Here is a 15,034-nt window from a genome sequence, read left to right as displayed (position 1 = left end):
TTGCGCGGTTTAGAAGTATTTCCTTATAATTTAAAACATATCTACGCGTAGATCATGATGTTCTGTTAGAATCGCTGAAAACTGTTTTCCAAAATTTGCAGCGGGTAGTGTACAGCATCGATTTCTGTGGAACCCAGTAGCTGTCAAAACTTTCACATTTTTACGAATAACTCGGAAATCGTAAATTTTTCAGGTAAAACGTTTGACACAAACTTAACTTAAATTTTGACGACAAATCTGAAAATGAATGAAAAAAGGGGCGGTTCCATTTAAAAAACCAAAGTTGGTAACTACCACACGTTTATGATACACCCCGTATATTGGAAAGTAATTTTAAAATGTGGACCTTGAACATGAAAAACTTTCGTAGCACGTATTTTTTTGTAAAGTTCATATTTACTGAGATATCGCACTTTGACGCACTAATGAGCAACCCTGTATACAAGTCCTATTAATGTGAACTGGATGTGTTTGATGCTAGGCGCGCTAAGGACGCATTTAATAAACGCACTAAACGCGCTTAATACACTTGCCTCGGTTATCATAATTTTTCCAACAAATTACATTTCACGCGTTTTTTCGGCATACCAATTGGTCCATCATAGGCGCATAAAGTCTATAATATAATGGACCCAGCGATCACCGTTGATGGACCTGTAATAAATGTGGAAAAAATAATCGTCTTGTATACAAAATCAATGCATACAGTCAAATAAAAAAATGATGAAGCTGGCGACAGAAAAGTGCATGTCATAGGAACATAGGAACCACCCATAACCGAGTGCATAATTTAGCGAAACGAGAGAAATAGTATGTGGGTATTTCGCTAACAAAAATTCTACACTTGCTGCTACTCCGGCGCATTCATTCTCGCATCAAGACATGCATATTTGACAACTAGTCCATTTTTTAAGCGGATAGTGATGCTCCGCAAACACTTCTGCAAGACAAGGACCCGACCTGCAAAAAATATTAGCTTGTACGTTTTACCATAGTTTAGATTATTCAAAAACTTGCAAACCATCATATGTAATCTGGCGTAAAAATTCAAGTACATTCTCAACAAACTATAAGAGCTGTGTGATATGAAATTAAATGTGTGATGAGAAAAATCTATGAAAGATCTAAAATTATGACACCCTGTATCTGAAAATAGTGCTCCAAAGTATGCGAAAACTCAATCTTAACTTTTATGCTGTACCGAATGACACAGAGTCCAGTTAGTATAAATTGAATCGTCTCACATATGGATGTATAAGTTAAGTATACGACACTGTTTTAGTGTCTTATTTCAACTATAATTTCATTTTAATGGCTGCAGCATGTCTTTAGTTTTAATCAGTTTTAAGTCGATTGCACATTGACTAATTTTATGTGCTTTGGAAAGAGTAGTTACCTGCTTTTCACTAGGAACCTATTGTTGTATCGCGTTCGCACTTTTTTGAGGTGCAAACTGTATTAACTAGATTTAAATTGACCGGCTTTTACCATTCAATTAAAAAACAAACCGAAATTAAGCAATTGCGATTGTTTCACTTTCTTCTTTCACTTTTTAACTCATATGCACACTATTTCTGAGTAGTAAAATTTGATCAGTCTCAAATAATTTCATCATTAAAAATAAATTAAGAAATACTCACACGGCAGTGTAAAAAATAAATTTATTTTAAAAACGTGGTACAAAGCCATACTATAATTAGACAAGTTTTTATTGAATTTTACAAATATTTGAGAACCAGTAAGTCATTATCAACAAAAAGTTTCGTTCTGCCACTTCCTGAATAGCGTTTTTACCATTTTCATCTTTTTTCCAATGAGACAGCAAATACTTCTTTATGTAGTCCATTTCGCCAGTGTAAAGTACCGCTGAAGTGTTGCGTTCGACATATAATTCCGAAGTACGTTTCTTGATATACTCTTGGAAAAATTGAAGTTCGGAACATAAATTTGCCCTATAATATGGCACTTGGGATGGATCTAACTCCTTTATCGTCAAACATGCTTGTTGACCAATAAACAGCATTAAAATATCTGCTGATTTCTGGGTGTTTGCATAATTCAAATTGTTTATCCAAGGATCAATTAATCCTGAAATTTCTAATGTTATATAGATAGATTATTTAAAGGTAAATTTATACGTACCTGAATATTCATACAAATATCTTAAAAATGAGCTTAGTTTCTGATCAGGCATGTAGTCGCTAGGATCTTGATGTTCGACAAGACCAATATAATGCAAATATTCAGTCTCATCAATTGTTAAAATATTATTTTCTTTCTTTTGATTGAGCTGATTTAAAGTTTTACATAGAAAATGGGCTAAACATAACAGTCTTCCATATGTGAGTTCGCATGGTATTGGAAGTTCAAATCTTGGTACACTAAAGTCATTATCGATCAATATAATTATAGTTTCTTCCGGCTCAAAATAGTCAAATAATTGTATTAGGCTCGAGTTAAGCTTATATAGGCAGGATAATGCCAGGCCTAAAATTCCTATTAGCCTGCAAGAAACATATATATAGAACAATGTTTATATCACTATCACAATTAAATAGTGACTTACCGGTTTATAACGGAAATCATAAGATCATTTATTACTGATGGGGTTTGATCTATTGCCATCAATCGCATATAACGATCTAAATAATAAAATCCTATGTGTTTTGGTCTTAAGCAGAGATATATACATCCATTAATGACCTTTCTAATCCCATCCTAAAATATAAAAAAGTAAAATCACGTACCCGTTTAACATGAAAAATAATATGACATTATTACCATCATAAAGCGATATGTTCTGTTGTTCTTCCTGTACCATTCAATTTGCCAGTATCTTAAAATTTCGTTATAGAACATAAGAGTCTGAGATAGCAAATCCAATGCCTTAAAATCCACTGTGTTCTCTGGTATGCTCATAATATGATTCATGATATTATGATTTAAAGTAAGAAATGCATAACACGTTTCCAGAGCTGTCTTTTGAAATTTTCGCAAAAATGCTCTGTTGAAATTCATGAGAACGTTAAAAATGGTCCAGGCTTCCTTCAGAGCCAGGATATTTACCTGAAAGAAAGCACATAATAGGAATTACAACATGCTGCGGTGCCCGCATGTCGGAATTCAGTGTTTGTAAATGGAAGGAAGCAATTTTAAAGTATGTTTGAATATAAATTAAGCTTGAGAAAAGTATGAACATAGTAGTACCTACCTTAGATTGTCCGATTAATAAACTATTTACCATAGGTTCGATTCTGTCATAAAATTTAACCATATTTATATTTAAAAAGTCGTATGCTAATGTTGATTGAACATATAAAGTTAAACTGTAAAGGGCTACTTTTGCAAATGACAGACAACCCTTATGCGAAAATAGTTGACATGTACATTCGACCATTCTCTCTAAATATTTTCTATTAGAAAACCATACACCGAAGTTATTACAGTTTTTCATTGTCAAAATTGAATTTGCAATGCTTGTTATTAAAGCCCATGGGCCTAGCCACTCATTTGCCGTGGAATCGTCAGCTTTTAATCGTCTCCAAGCTTCTTCTTCCACGACTAAATACTCGAAATCAACTAGAGATCCGATTTCGTCCAGTAATGTTACCAGCAAATGTGGATTTTCATTATAATAATCTTTCAGCTGCTGAACAATCTTAAGTATGATTGTTAAAGCACTTCTCTTGTCTTTTAAAGACATCTCTTCATAATACTTTTTCAGAATTTTGGCATAATCAACTGCTTGACTTGCAAACTTGTCAATTTCTTCATCAAATTGAAGACCGAACATGTCAATTACCACCACCATAAAATCTAGCCATACGGAAAGAATTTTCTGATGAACTAGTTCAACATGAAGTACCTCAAAGGCAAGATTCACATATAAGCATTTGGATTTACAACTTGAAAAACACGTCACTTGTGGTTGCTTTTGTACTGAAACAAGTACTTCTGACCAGGAATGAAGCAATAACTCTCTATCCTTTAAAGCACGATTCGAAAGATTTTTATTTGAAAAGATCTTGAACACATATTGATGAAATAGTTGCAGTTGTGTTTCGTCGTTTAAAAATCTCTCAGTTGCTTTGTAAAAATGTTCTTGCCCTTTAGGTTTCTTTAAAGATATAGCCAATTGAATGGCGATAATTTTGAAAAGAAATGAATAAACTAATGGTGCTTGTTCAAAAGCTTGCATAAGAGGATCTGTGAGTAAGATCCAGAACTCTTTGGTAGCTGTTATATGGCTGACGAGATGTTGTTTTTGGCACTGCCAAAGGTTTGCCATTATCCTTAAAATCCCTACTTGCAGCGGACTTTTGAGATATGCTACAGACTGAAACAAGAAAACGGTGTTGAATACTCTAGTTAGAAATTACGCTTGTTGGTTCTGTAAATACCTTCTTAATATTTTTTAAATAATCCATCATAAAGTCGCCGACATCATCTCCTTCTATGTTTTTTATGTCGGGATTATACCATTTTTTTGCTGACTGAATGTTGAAAAATGCCGCAGTCATTCCGGTTTGATGAAAAATACACGTGCTAATTATATTAAGGATATTTATTTTAACTTTTTCGTCTTCCATTGGATCTCTTAATCGTTCTAAGAAGAGGGTTTGAACTTGGTCGTAATTTACACCAAGGCAAGACATCATCGGTATATTTTCATCCTAAAACATTCAATATTATCTCATTTTGATTTACTAGAATAATGTCATGTTCTTAAAACAGATACGTTTATCTTATGAGATATTTTTACCCATACTTACTTTTCCTAAAATGTTAAGAAACTTTCCTGCTAAGACTGCCAATGTACAATTATATGGCGTAATAAAGTAACAGCTGGCGGATTTGGCAAATACATGGGTCCTTTTGTCAATTTCACATTTAACTTCTGGGATTTGTGCTCTATGTTTAAAAATGAGTAGTAAAACAGACAGCTCTAACTGAATTGTGTCCAAGATGATCAAAGTTTTCCCAGCTAGCCAGTTAGATTCCTGATGCATCAAGTTTGGAATGTAGAATTTATCCTTTACAAAAACGTTATAAAAATGGTCGATGATATAAGCGTCATTCAAAAATGCGTTCAACACTAATTGATAAAGTTGCTTTTGGGCAAATTTTTCAGATTTATTTTGTTCTTTCTGCAGCACGTATACAAATATTTGAAGGCATCCTAAAATTCGTACAAATATCAATGTTTATCAATGAATCAATGCTGAGTTCGTAATTAAACCTACTATTGAGAATAGTGTTCTGTTCAAATTTTCCTGGATCGTCATAATCCCATTGAGTGTGCGTAGGAAACGCGACATACAGTATGTACCACACCCCGCTGAATAGCACTTCAGCATGCAAAATATCTTTCTATACAAGAAAATTAAATATTTAGCAAGTCCTCAAAAAAGTATTTTTAAAGGAAAATATTGCAAAAAAATCCTTGGTAGTGAATAAAGAAACTGGAGTGTTTTTGTGCTAATTTCGGTAAAAATATAACGTATTTTTAAGAGATAACAGCATGAGCGAAAGGTCAGGTCGGAATAATAATTCGTAATAATAAATAGCAGGTTTAGACGTTTGTTATACAGGGTGAGTCAGCTAAGCGAGACCCTCTCTTAGATCGTACAGAAATAGCGACTGGAAAAAAAAAATTCAAGTAAAGGTGTTGTGGTTGTCGCCAAAGTATTTGTTTCTGTTAGTTTGAACTATACAGGGTAGCTCAAAAAAATATGACAGTGAAGTTTTTTTTTTTAATAGAACAACCTACTTTTTAATCCAGATTCAGGTTCTACATTGAATTTGAAGTATTTTTGTATAACATACTATGTGAATTAAATCAATCGTTTTCGAGATAACGACATTTGAATATGGGAACCTAACAAAAGTAAACTTTATTATTATTTTTTTAAATAAAATAAACCATATAATCTGAGAACAGAACAGAACAAAACACAAACCAAAACTAGAATATTTGTTTTAATATTTTTTTTAAAATCATATTATTTATTATTATCATTAAAGAAAAAAATAATCATAGAGTTTACTTTTGTTGCGTTCCCATGTTTTAAACGCCGCTATTTCCAAAACTATTGAATTCAGTCACATAGTATTTGTATAACATACAAATAATTAATTATACAAAAAAAATACTTAGAATTCAATGTAGAACCTGGATTGAAAAGTAGGCTATTTAAAGAAATAAACTTGACTGTTATGATTTTATTTTGAGTCATTCTGTATACTTCAAAGTAACAGAAACAAAATACTTTGGCAACAACCACACTTTATTTTTTTTTTTAGTCGCTATTTCTATACGATCTAAGAGGGGCTATTCGCTGACTCACCCTGTATAATTGGAATGAGAATTTTGACCAAGATTGCAAAAATTAGAATTAGACATGCAATTTTCAGTTTATGGTATAAGCTACTTGCAAATCTGAACGTAATCGTCTTATTAACTCACCTTTAAAATATATAAAATTAACTCCATATATTCCAATAATAACTTATGGTTCTTAAGACTTTCTTCCTCTTTTAAAAAGCCATACAAAATACACTCATCGCTGGTTTGTAACAACTTAAGTGCTTCAATAACATCCTTGTAGTTGAGTATTGGAGGAAACAATTGTTTTCGCATTACTCCGGGAAATGCCTCAGAAAACGCAACATTTTGATACTTAACCAAAGCACAGTTTGCAGCAAAATACACATAAAAGAAGTTATAGTTTCGAAATTCTTTTCTGTTGAAATATGTAGGTACACAGTCTAGCCTTTGTATTAGCGGCTTAATAATGATTTCAGTTTCAGCGTATTTCGTAAAATGTTTTATAACCACAATTAAAAATTCGTATGAGCGTATCACATTGTTGAAAAACTGGTTGTTATAGTTGCCTCTACTAACCGCCCAGGAAGTTAGAGATCGAATGAATTGTTCTACTACACAAAAGAAATTAAATTTGTATTTAAACTTAATAACGTCCTCTCCAAAACAATTGCATTTTTCGAGGAGGGTTCCAATAGGGACCGCAAACTTGTCACTAAATGTAAAAAGACTTGTCTGTTCTGTAGACGTTAGGGCATCCGAATTAAACGTCCACGGCATTTCTGTACAAAACGTCGGGCAATTATGTAACAACTTCATAATCTGAAAGCATTCATTAAATGTGTTGCTTGATAAAAACGGGAAATTAAGCCCATACCTTCATATGGTCGACCCCACTTATAATTATAGCTTCTACCATACTTAAAAAGTTGTCTAATTTGTACGGAAACATATCTAGAGCAATTTCAAAAAACTTTCCAAAATAATCAAGTGCCCGTAAATACGATAATTTATAAAGTTCACACATTAGCTTGACAATACCATCTTGTTCATAGATTAATCTATAGTCATTAATCAATTTCGAGAATTCTATGAACAATCTATTTGTGGCTTCTAAAACTATTTCTCCAACTCTGCAATTCTACGAAAATTTGTTATTAATTTAATACTCATTAAAATATTATACTTTAGAATTACCTGGAAAAGATTCATTGTAATGCAATCAGCTAACGATTTGAATACTTTTTTGTCTAAAAGCAGTTCTAAAACAGTTTTGCCGTAATCTAAATAGCCAGATGATAAAGTTGACTTATATACGGCCCAGATGAATAAAATGGAGCTATTGTCTCCTTGAACTTGGTATCTTTCCAAATCAGTTTCAACTTCTTTAGGTAACATTTTGAAAATACCATGATTTTGCCTTAAAAGGAAATTGCATAATTCGGATCAAAATGGTTAAATTGAATAAAAACTTACCAATATCTATGGATTAGAGATAAAACAACACCTATTTCAGCGTTTTTTATGTCATCTACGTCTTTACTCCTCGATAAATACCCTGCTCCAAAAAACAGTGGATGCCTTCCAAATCCATGTCTCATAAATAGTTTCATAACATCGGTCAATTCATCGCCGTCCATTAATTTTAGATCAGAAACTAGGACGATCAGAAGTATAACTTCCACCTGCTCCCTGTTATTCCTCTGAACCCATTTTTCCAACGTGTCTTCGGAAACCTGACTGGTTTTATCCACACTTATTTCAGTTATGAGGTATTCCAAAGTTTTCAATAAATTACTCCACAGCTCCTTTAAATCTATGTGTTCCAAAAATTCATTGAATTGATCAGCGTATATAAAGTTTATGTCGTTAATTTTCTCAAAGATCAAACGTATACATTTTAGTAGAAACATCCTTTCAGAAGTGTAAAAATTCCACAGTTGATCTATTATGGACTTTATGTTTGATTCATAACGAACGATTGCTTTGAGGTCACTAACTTTTTCATTATAATCAAAAATCAAAAAGTTGCAAATGATAGACCACGCTAGATTTACATCCAAATCCTAAAATCAGTGAATACAAACATCAATCATCAATTGCGATAAAAAATTATTCGACATACAAGTTCTTTGCTCATGTGATGAATAAATCCACAGAGTTCATCATCTTGGGATATCGACATCAATTCTGAAACCTTTTTCCATTCCTCGAAGCTTGCTTTGGTGTACACTTTGAAACTTAGTAAAACAGTACTTATGTTCTCTCGGCATATTTCTAGAACTTTGTCAACAACTTCAGGAATTATATTTTGATTGCTTCCAGATACTATTTGGTACAATTTTTGCCAAACACTAAAACAAATAATTGTTCAATTTATTTTCTTAACGAAAATAGAAGTTCTTACGGCAATGTGTCGCTGTTAGCCATTATCCTGAGACAACAATGAATCTTTATGCATATAATATAAAAAAATTAAATCAATAATATAATCTTAATAACGAAGTTTTTTAGTTCGACTGTTTGGTTCTGTTTTAACCTAATTTTTCCTTCGGGCAACGGCAAGCCGGATTTCGGAATTTACTCGACGTCTGACAGTAGTAGAATACTGTGGCGGGCTCTATCCGTCACTTCTCAAGTAGCAGCTCCGACCCGCAACTCCGCACCTCCACACATAGATAAAGACAAGTACTGTGTGACAAGATGGTGACAAGTGACTCCGCAGCTGCAACCGAAACACCAGTTATATCTCACCACAGAACATACCCCCATACCCCACCAGGGGGGATATTTTGTGTATCTCACCCACTGAAATCTACAGCGTTTCGATTCAAATCTAACTTCCAATCTATGTACTGTATACCTAAGCCTTACTGCCGAGTCCAATAGGTAACACGGGACGAAACGCATGGTGCTTCAACGCGAGCATAATACCATAAACATACAAATTTTTATTTCATAATACCATAATACCATAAACATACAAAGTTCATCATAGATATGTTTTTTCTAAAAATATTTTTTTACACAAACATTTATTTTTTTGTCGTATTTAATCATTTTTTATCAGTTTTTATCTGGATATTTGGGTGTTTCAGTTAATTTTTTAAGTTTTTGTTAGTTTTCATTATGTTTATTATCGCGATAATTCCGAAGAAATATGTGAAATATGATTATGTCGATCCTAACGTTAGGTTTCTAGCAATGCGTGCATTTAAATTTAACAGTTATAATGTTTTGACTTTCACGTAGTGAGAACCGTGTTCTGAACCTGAGGTGTTCTGTGCTAAAAACGAACATTTTAGTCCACTTTCGAGTCACAAATAGCATTTTCTGGACCGATCCTATTTTGTTGAATGCGCATCGGCCGTTTTGGTGCGCTGAAACACAGGAGACGTTCTTCTTCTCACTAGGCTGAGGCGCAGCCACCTGTTTATCTTGAACAGTTAACTAACTGTTCAAACAAGGTTCAAACAAACAAAAAGTTAGCTTCACATAGGGTGTTAATAGGGTTGCCGAGTCTCCGGTTTTTGACCGGAGTATTAGATTTTCTTTCATAAGCTCAGGTCACAAATATTTTGTCAACCGGATTAGGATTTCTCCGGTTAAAAAGCAAAAAGCTGTTAGGCTATAAATTTTGTTATTTTTTAGTGGTGGATGGAAAGCAAATAAAGATGCATTGTGAGTAATCACGAACTATCGACAATTATCGATCGTCGATTAATAATAACATTCTTTAACACACCGGTGTCGGGTGTCGGGTCAGAAGATAATCTTCGTAACGTTCTATTTGCAAAAAACACCTCTTCAGGACAGGACTGAGCGATCAACCGCCCTGCAGGGGTTGCAAATTAGAGGACGAAACTACTCTGCATGTTATGTGTCACTGCACGTCATATGCAACAGGTAGACGAAGACTCCTTTCGATGATGAAGATGAAATTCCACCAGACCAGATCATGCGAACTCCCCTCAAGATTCTTCTGGAATTCATTGAATATACAGGGATAATGAGGGAGTAAAATTACGAGGGCACAAATAGGACAGAAATGACCGCGGTGCAAGGCCAAACACCACCTCGGCGGTGAGGAAATGGTTTTAGTGGGTAAACAGCTTAGCTGGAGTCCCACACAACCCAGAGCGACAGACCACCAGCTCTGGGAGTGCATAAAAGAGCATTTCCCAAACCTCACCGAAAAAAACAAAAAAAAAACGTTCTATTTCGTCACTCAAACGGTAAATATAATTTTGTGAAAAACATTTGAAAAACAATTTAAATATTCTTGTTTTATTTGCTGGTCATTGCAGTTTACATATTATGCACAATGAAACATGGTTTAAAATTATTAAGTTTTAACGTGGAAAACTTAGTTTTAAAAATGTATTAGTGAATTTTCATAGAGCGCCAAAAATGTAAAAAAATTAAAACAATTTTTTTAATTTTTAGAATGTGAATACAGACAACTTTTGCGGTATGTATCCATTAGAGGTGTGCTAAACAGTTATTTTTCTGTAACGGGTTACAACGTTTCAGTTTCACCTTGGTAATAGGTTTCAAAGTGCGGTTCCAAAAGGATCATGTTACTTTTTAAATTTTTCATTAAAAATGCAGAATGATGATGATAGTAGAAATAGTGATGATATATAATGATTTCCTTTAGAGTAACTACTTAAAATTAGTCCTTAGAAGTAACTACTTAAAGAACAAAAAACCGATAATAAACTGGAGTGATTAAATAACATATACGGTTTAAATGCGAAAACGTTTAAAAATATCATTTTCATTTAAAAATGAAATTACATTTAAGAATAAAATTGTTTGCAGATGCTTTTTACTGATTCTAGTTCTTCGCGCGTTTATGATAGCACCAGCTTTAGAAAATAATCTCTCGCATTTCGTTTCACAATAACCTTACATAATCCAACATCCAACAACAAACATAAATGCGTGTTTGGCAAACCTGAGCGAAGTATTACTCGAGTTAATTTTGGTACCACCAAAAAATATGTCGACCCTATAACGTTTATTACCATTCAAATAACTTTTATTTCATCTCTGACTGAATTTATATTTAAAAATGGCCAGCTTGCTTAAATTCAGGTGCACATTCTGCTAAAAACGGTTGTTATTTTACATTTCAATTGTGATGGAATTTATGTCTTAAACTCTTAGTTTGCTCATAGCTCATATGCAAGTGTACATTCTGCTTAGTTTACTGGTAATGGACATAACTCCCGAGCTAAGTTTCTTGAGAGAAATCCTTTTTTTTAAGATTCATTACAGAATGTCAGAAAACTAAATACTTATAGACTAAAAATGCTGAATTATATCATCGCAGCAGCTAAACAAATTTTCGCTGGTTCCTGGAAAACTGAACAGTAATTTTTATAAACGAAAAGTGATACAGCTCGACGATGCTACATCGGTTCTGTGCTGACGCGAACCACTTTTTCAGGTTTATGGGACGGTTCCAAAAAAACCTTTAAGTCGGCAAACGGCTGTAGCTGGTGCGATGTGCGCACAACGGTTTCGGTTTTATGAGACGGTTCCAAAAACAACGGATTAAATTGGCAAACGGCTGCAGCTGGATAGATCACTCGACGGTGTCCAAAGTGCGCACGGCTATTTCGGTTTTATGAGACGGTTCCAAAAAAAAACCGGTTAAGTCGGGTAACTGTAACTACGGTTTCAGGTTACACGTTTGGAACACTGTTATTTTAGCGGTTACGTTAAATACCGACGATCCACAGCCGCTTTATCGCTAAGCCGTTAGGATCTACTGCTAAACACGTTAAAAACTTTATATATTTAAATATTACTATTTTATATTATACTATTTGTCAATAAATTGGCTACATTGATTGCACTGCGATTGACGATTGGACTACGTTTTTTCGTTTGTCGTTTCCGAAATGGCGTCGTAATATCGTTTTGGCTCAAGACCACTGAAAAACTTCGAAAAGCGCAAATTACCACAGTAATAAAGTTAAGTTTTCTGTCGCTTTAACGTTGCGAGCAACAGTAGTTGCCACAGTAGACTGCTTTACCACAACTTATGTATCATATGATATTTAAGCTGTGGCTTTACTATGTAAAATAGGGGTTTTCTACTGCGATCACATCTTCAATGCGAAGTTCTGACGCATTTTTCAAACCGTTGGCAAAAATCAGACTTTAAGGCGATCGAAGTGGAAATTTCAGCGCTGTTAGCCACATGAGTCTTCTATAGGGAGTGAAAGTTTCAAGGTGCTACTTGCTCTGAACGGAAAGTTATGAATTTTTAAATGAAAGCGCGCAGTTGAGTAAAAGTGCGAATTTTCCTTCGCTCTTAATAGTGAAGCATTCACAAATCACGGCATATTTTGCAAATGGTTTACTTTGATTTTGGTAGATCTGCAAAAAATTGTGCCGCCTCCTACAATAGATGAAGCTCAAAAAGTTTTCACGTTTCAAGACAATTGAACAAACGATTGATCCGAGAGCGAGTATTTAATTTAGCCTTCAAAACTCGCCCCTTGAACGGCGATGTTTGTTTATCTTTACACTGGAAAGCAACTTTGTTTACGCTAAAGATACAAACCAGTTTGATCGCGGACTGGACAATAAAGCTATCATTATCTATGTTATGTAGCTCGGTGACTTTTTTCATTTGATATACACCTTAATTTCGCAAGAGTTTTATCGGAAAGGTTTAGTCTATTATGGGCAAGGGACTAAATCGGTCGTCAGTTCTTTGTTCATAAACGGGATCAAAGTACCAATTTAGTGCCATTTAGGTACGAACAGTTGGTCATCTTACCGGTTCATTACTGAGTGTAATCCACATTTATTTTCAACTTTGTGTGGATTCTCATTGTGTGTTCGTGAAGCGTGTGTTTTTTGAAGTTTAATGGATCGACAATGGAGAATGGAGCGCAAGTTTGCAAAAAGCAGGTAAGCATTATTCTCTATTATCTATAAACCCTTAACTTAAACTGAGTTGAGTTTTCGTAAAACATTTAAAGTTTTATTCAGTTTTTCTTTCCAATCAAATAACTGGGGTTTCAACTAAGTTTATCTAATAATACAGATTGTTCTTTTTTTTTCCAGGTGGTATAATGCAGCTTTCGGTAAGTTTAGCATTACTTTTACCGTGAGTGATCCTGGCCAACCCATTTAGATTTTGCACTGTTTTTCCAATTTTTTTTTAACCAACACATACATGTATGTATCATGCATAAGTATGTATTTCGCACAGGTGATTAAATCACCTGTTTGTTAAGCGTATTATTTTGCCTAAATGATTCGTATTAGGGATTTTCAGGGGCTAGGATCAGTCCGAATAATTGCATTTTTTATTATTTATTGCTATTTATTGCATTATTGGAGGATAGCACGTTAAAACGATGCGTGTGATCCTGGCCATCATTTAGGTTTCGGGCTAGTTTTTCCAAATTTAAAAATTTTATCAAATTCTTTTTTGCTGAACAATTCGTGCTAGGGATTTTCAGGGGCTGGGATCCGTTCGAATAATTTAATTTTTATTGTTTATTGCATTGTTGGAGGATAGCACGTTAAAACCTTGCGCGTGATACTGGCCAAACCATTTACATTTCGGACTGTTTTTTTCCAAATTTGAGGATTGAAACAAATTTACAAACTGCTCGTTGAGTATTTCGCCTCAAAAACGTTTGTCTTTTTGACAGAAGACCGAATTTCCTCACGTCTTTTATTACAGATTGATAAATAGTGCTTTTATTTCGCAATAGGAACGAATTATTTATCAAAAAGTAATCAAGAACTATCACCTAGAGGGTATCCTGCGACACACTTAGGCTCAAGCTGTAAGAGAAAATTCCAATTAGTAAAGAAATTAATTTGAAAAAAATCCTTGAGGTTTCGAGATAGCTATTTTCTGCTATCGTTACCAAAAGAACCTAAATGAATCTAAAAAAGAGTATGTTAATAAATGGTGTAACAATAGTTGGATAATACAATATGTAAAAATTCGGTCTGATAATTCGTCGGTGCAAATTGTCAACAATTATGTGACTTTGAATTAATCTCATTGTTTAAACTAATACAGGTAATGTTAATTATTCATGTTGGTGTAAATTTATTTTGGGTGTATGTTTCTCTGGTCTGCTTCAGATTTTAGCATAGTTAACCATGTATGACTTAAATTAAATGCACATGAAGCAATGCAATTATTTTGATTTAGTAAAATTAATGAGTTTTCTCTAATTATACGTTTTGTTGTAGATGGTTCCTTTGCTAAAATCATAGAATTATTCCACTGAATTTTGTGGCAATTATCAAACGCATGTTGACAAATATGTGATCTATGATATTCTCTGTTGTTTATATATGATTGATGTTGTTTGATTCTTTTATGTAATGGTCTTGAGGTTTTTCCGATATATATTTTATTGCATTCGCAAGAAATTTTATACATTATACTTTTTGTATTTTTAATTTTGTCATGAGGTTTTTTAACTGAAATTTTGCTTCTAATTGTATTTTCAGTTTTGAAGATAGTCTTACTTTTCAGATTTCAGTATATCGCGAAAAGGAATTTGGTCATTTTGCTCCTTTTCAATAGTGAATTTATTTGTTGGTTGTTTATTGTTCAGATAAGATAAAAAAATCATCAAGCTTTTGTTCGCCATGACTGTAAATGGAGAATACGTTATCAATAAAACACCACCAAATTATTGGTTTAAATTTGTG

The 15,034-nt window shown here is 33.6% G+C and overlaps 1 protein-coding gene across 1 annotated transcript; it reads right to left on the bottom strand.

Annotated features, from left to right (window-relative positions):
- Positions 1–1,643: 1,643 nt before the first annotated feature.
- LOC109533862 (nucleoporin Nup188) lies at positions 1,644–9,243 on the bottom strand. The gene is made up of 15 exons (XM_019899368.2): positions 9,131–9,243; positions 8,733–9,050; positions 8,451–8,679; positions 7,802–8,391; positions 7,523–7,745; positions 7,203–7,466; positions 6,467–7,147; positions 5,244–5,370; positions 4,773–5,179; positions 4,401–4,673; positions 3,212–4,336; positions 2,782–3,066; positions 2,567–2,718; positions 2,143–2,504; positions 1,644–2,088 (listed from the first exon to the last, which is right to left on the bottom strand). The coding sequence occupies exons 2-15, from the start codon at positions 8,753–8,755 to the stop codon at positions 1,709–1,711; spliced, it is 5,121 nt and encodes a 1,706-aa protein (XP_019754927.2). The 5' UTR covers positions 8,756–9,050; positions 9,131–9,243; the 3' UTR covers positions 1,644–1,708.
- Between the last annotated feature and the right edge of the window lie 5,791 nt (positions 9,244–15,034).

This window comes from Dendroctonus ponderosae, unplaced genomic scaffold (assembly GCF_020466585.1).
Source record: "Dendroctonus ponderosae isolate FM_Combo_2020 unplaced genomic scaffold, Dpon_F_20191213v2 Dpon_F_20191213_1, whole genome shotgun sequence".
Classification (NCBI taxonomy): Eukaryota; Metazoa; Arthropoda; class Insecta; order Coleoptera; family Curculionidae; genus Dendroctonus; species Dendroctonus ponderosae.
The sequence above is the reverse complement of the archived record's forward strand: the minus strand, read 5'-3'. Positions and strand labels throughout refer to the sequence as shown.

Coding starts and splice junctions, on each gene's coding strand:
- LOC109533862 (XM_019899368.2), bottom strand. CDS start 8,755: ATGGCTAACAGCGACACATTGCC. Junction 5,180..5,243: donor ACAGAACACTATTCTCAATA/GTAGGTTTAATT, acceptor TACGAATTTTAG/GATGCCTTCAAATATTTGTA. Junction 2,505..2,566: donor ATGATTTCCGTTATAAACCG/GTAAGTCACTAT, acceptor TGTTTCTTGCAG/GCTAATAGGAATTTTAGGCC.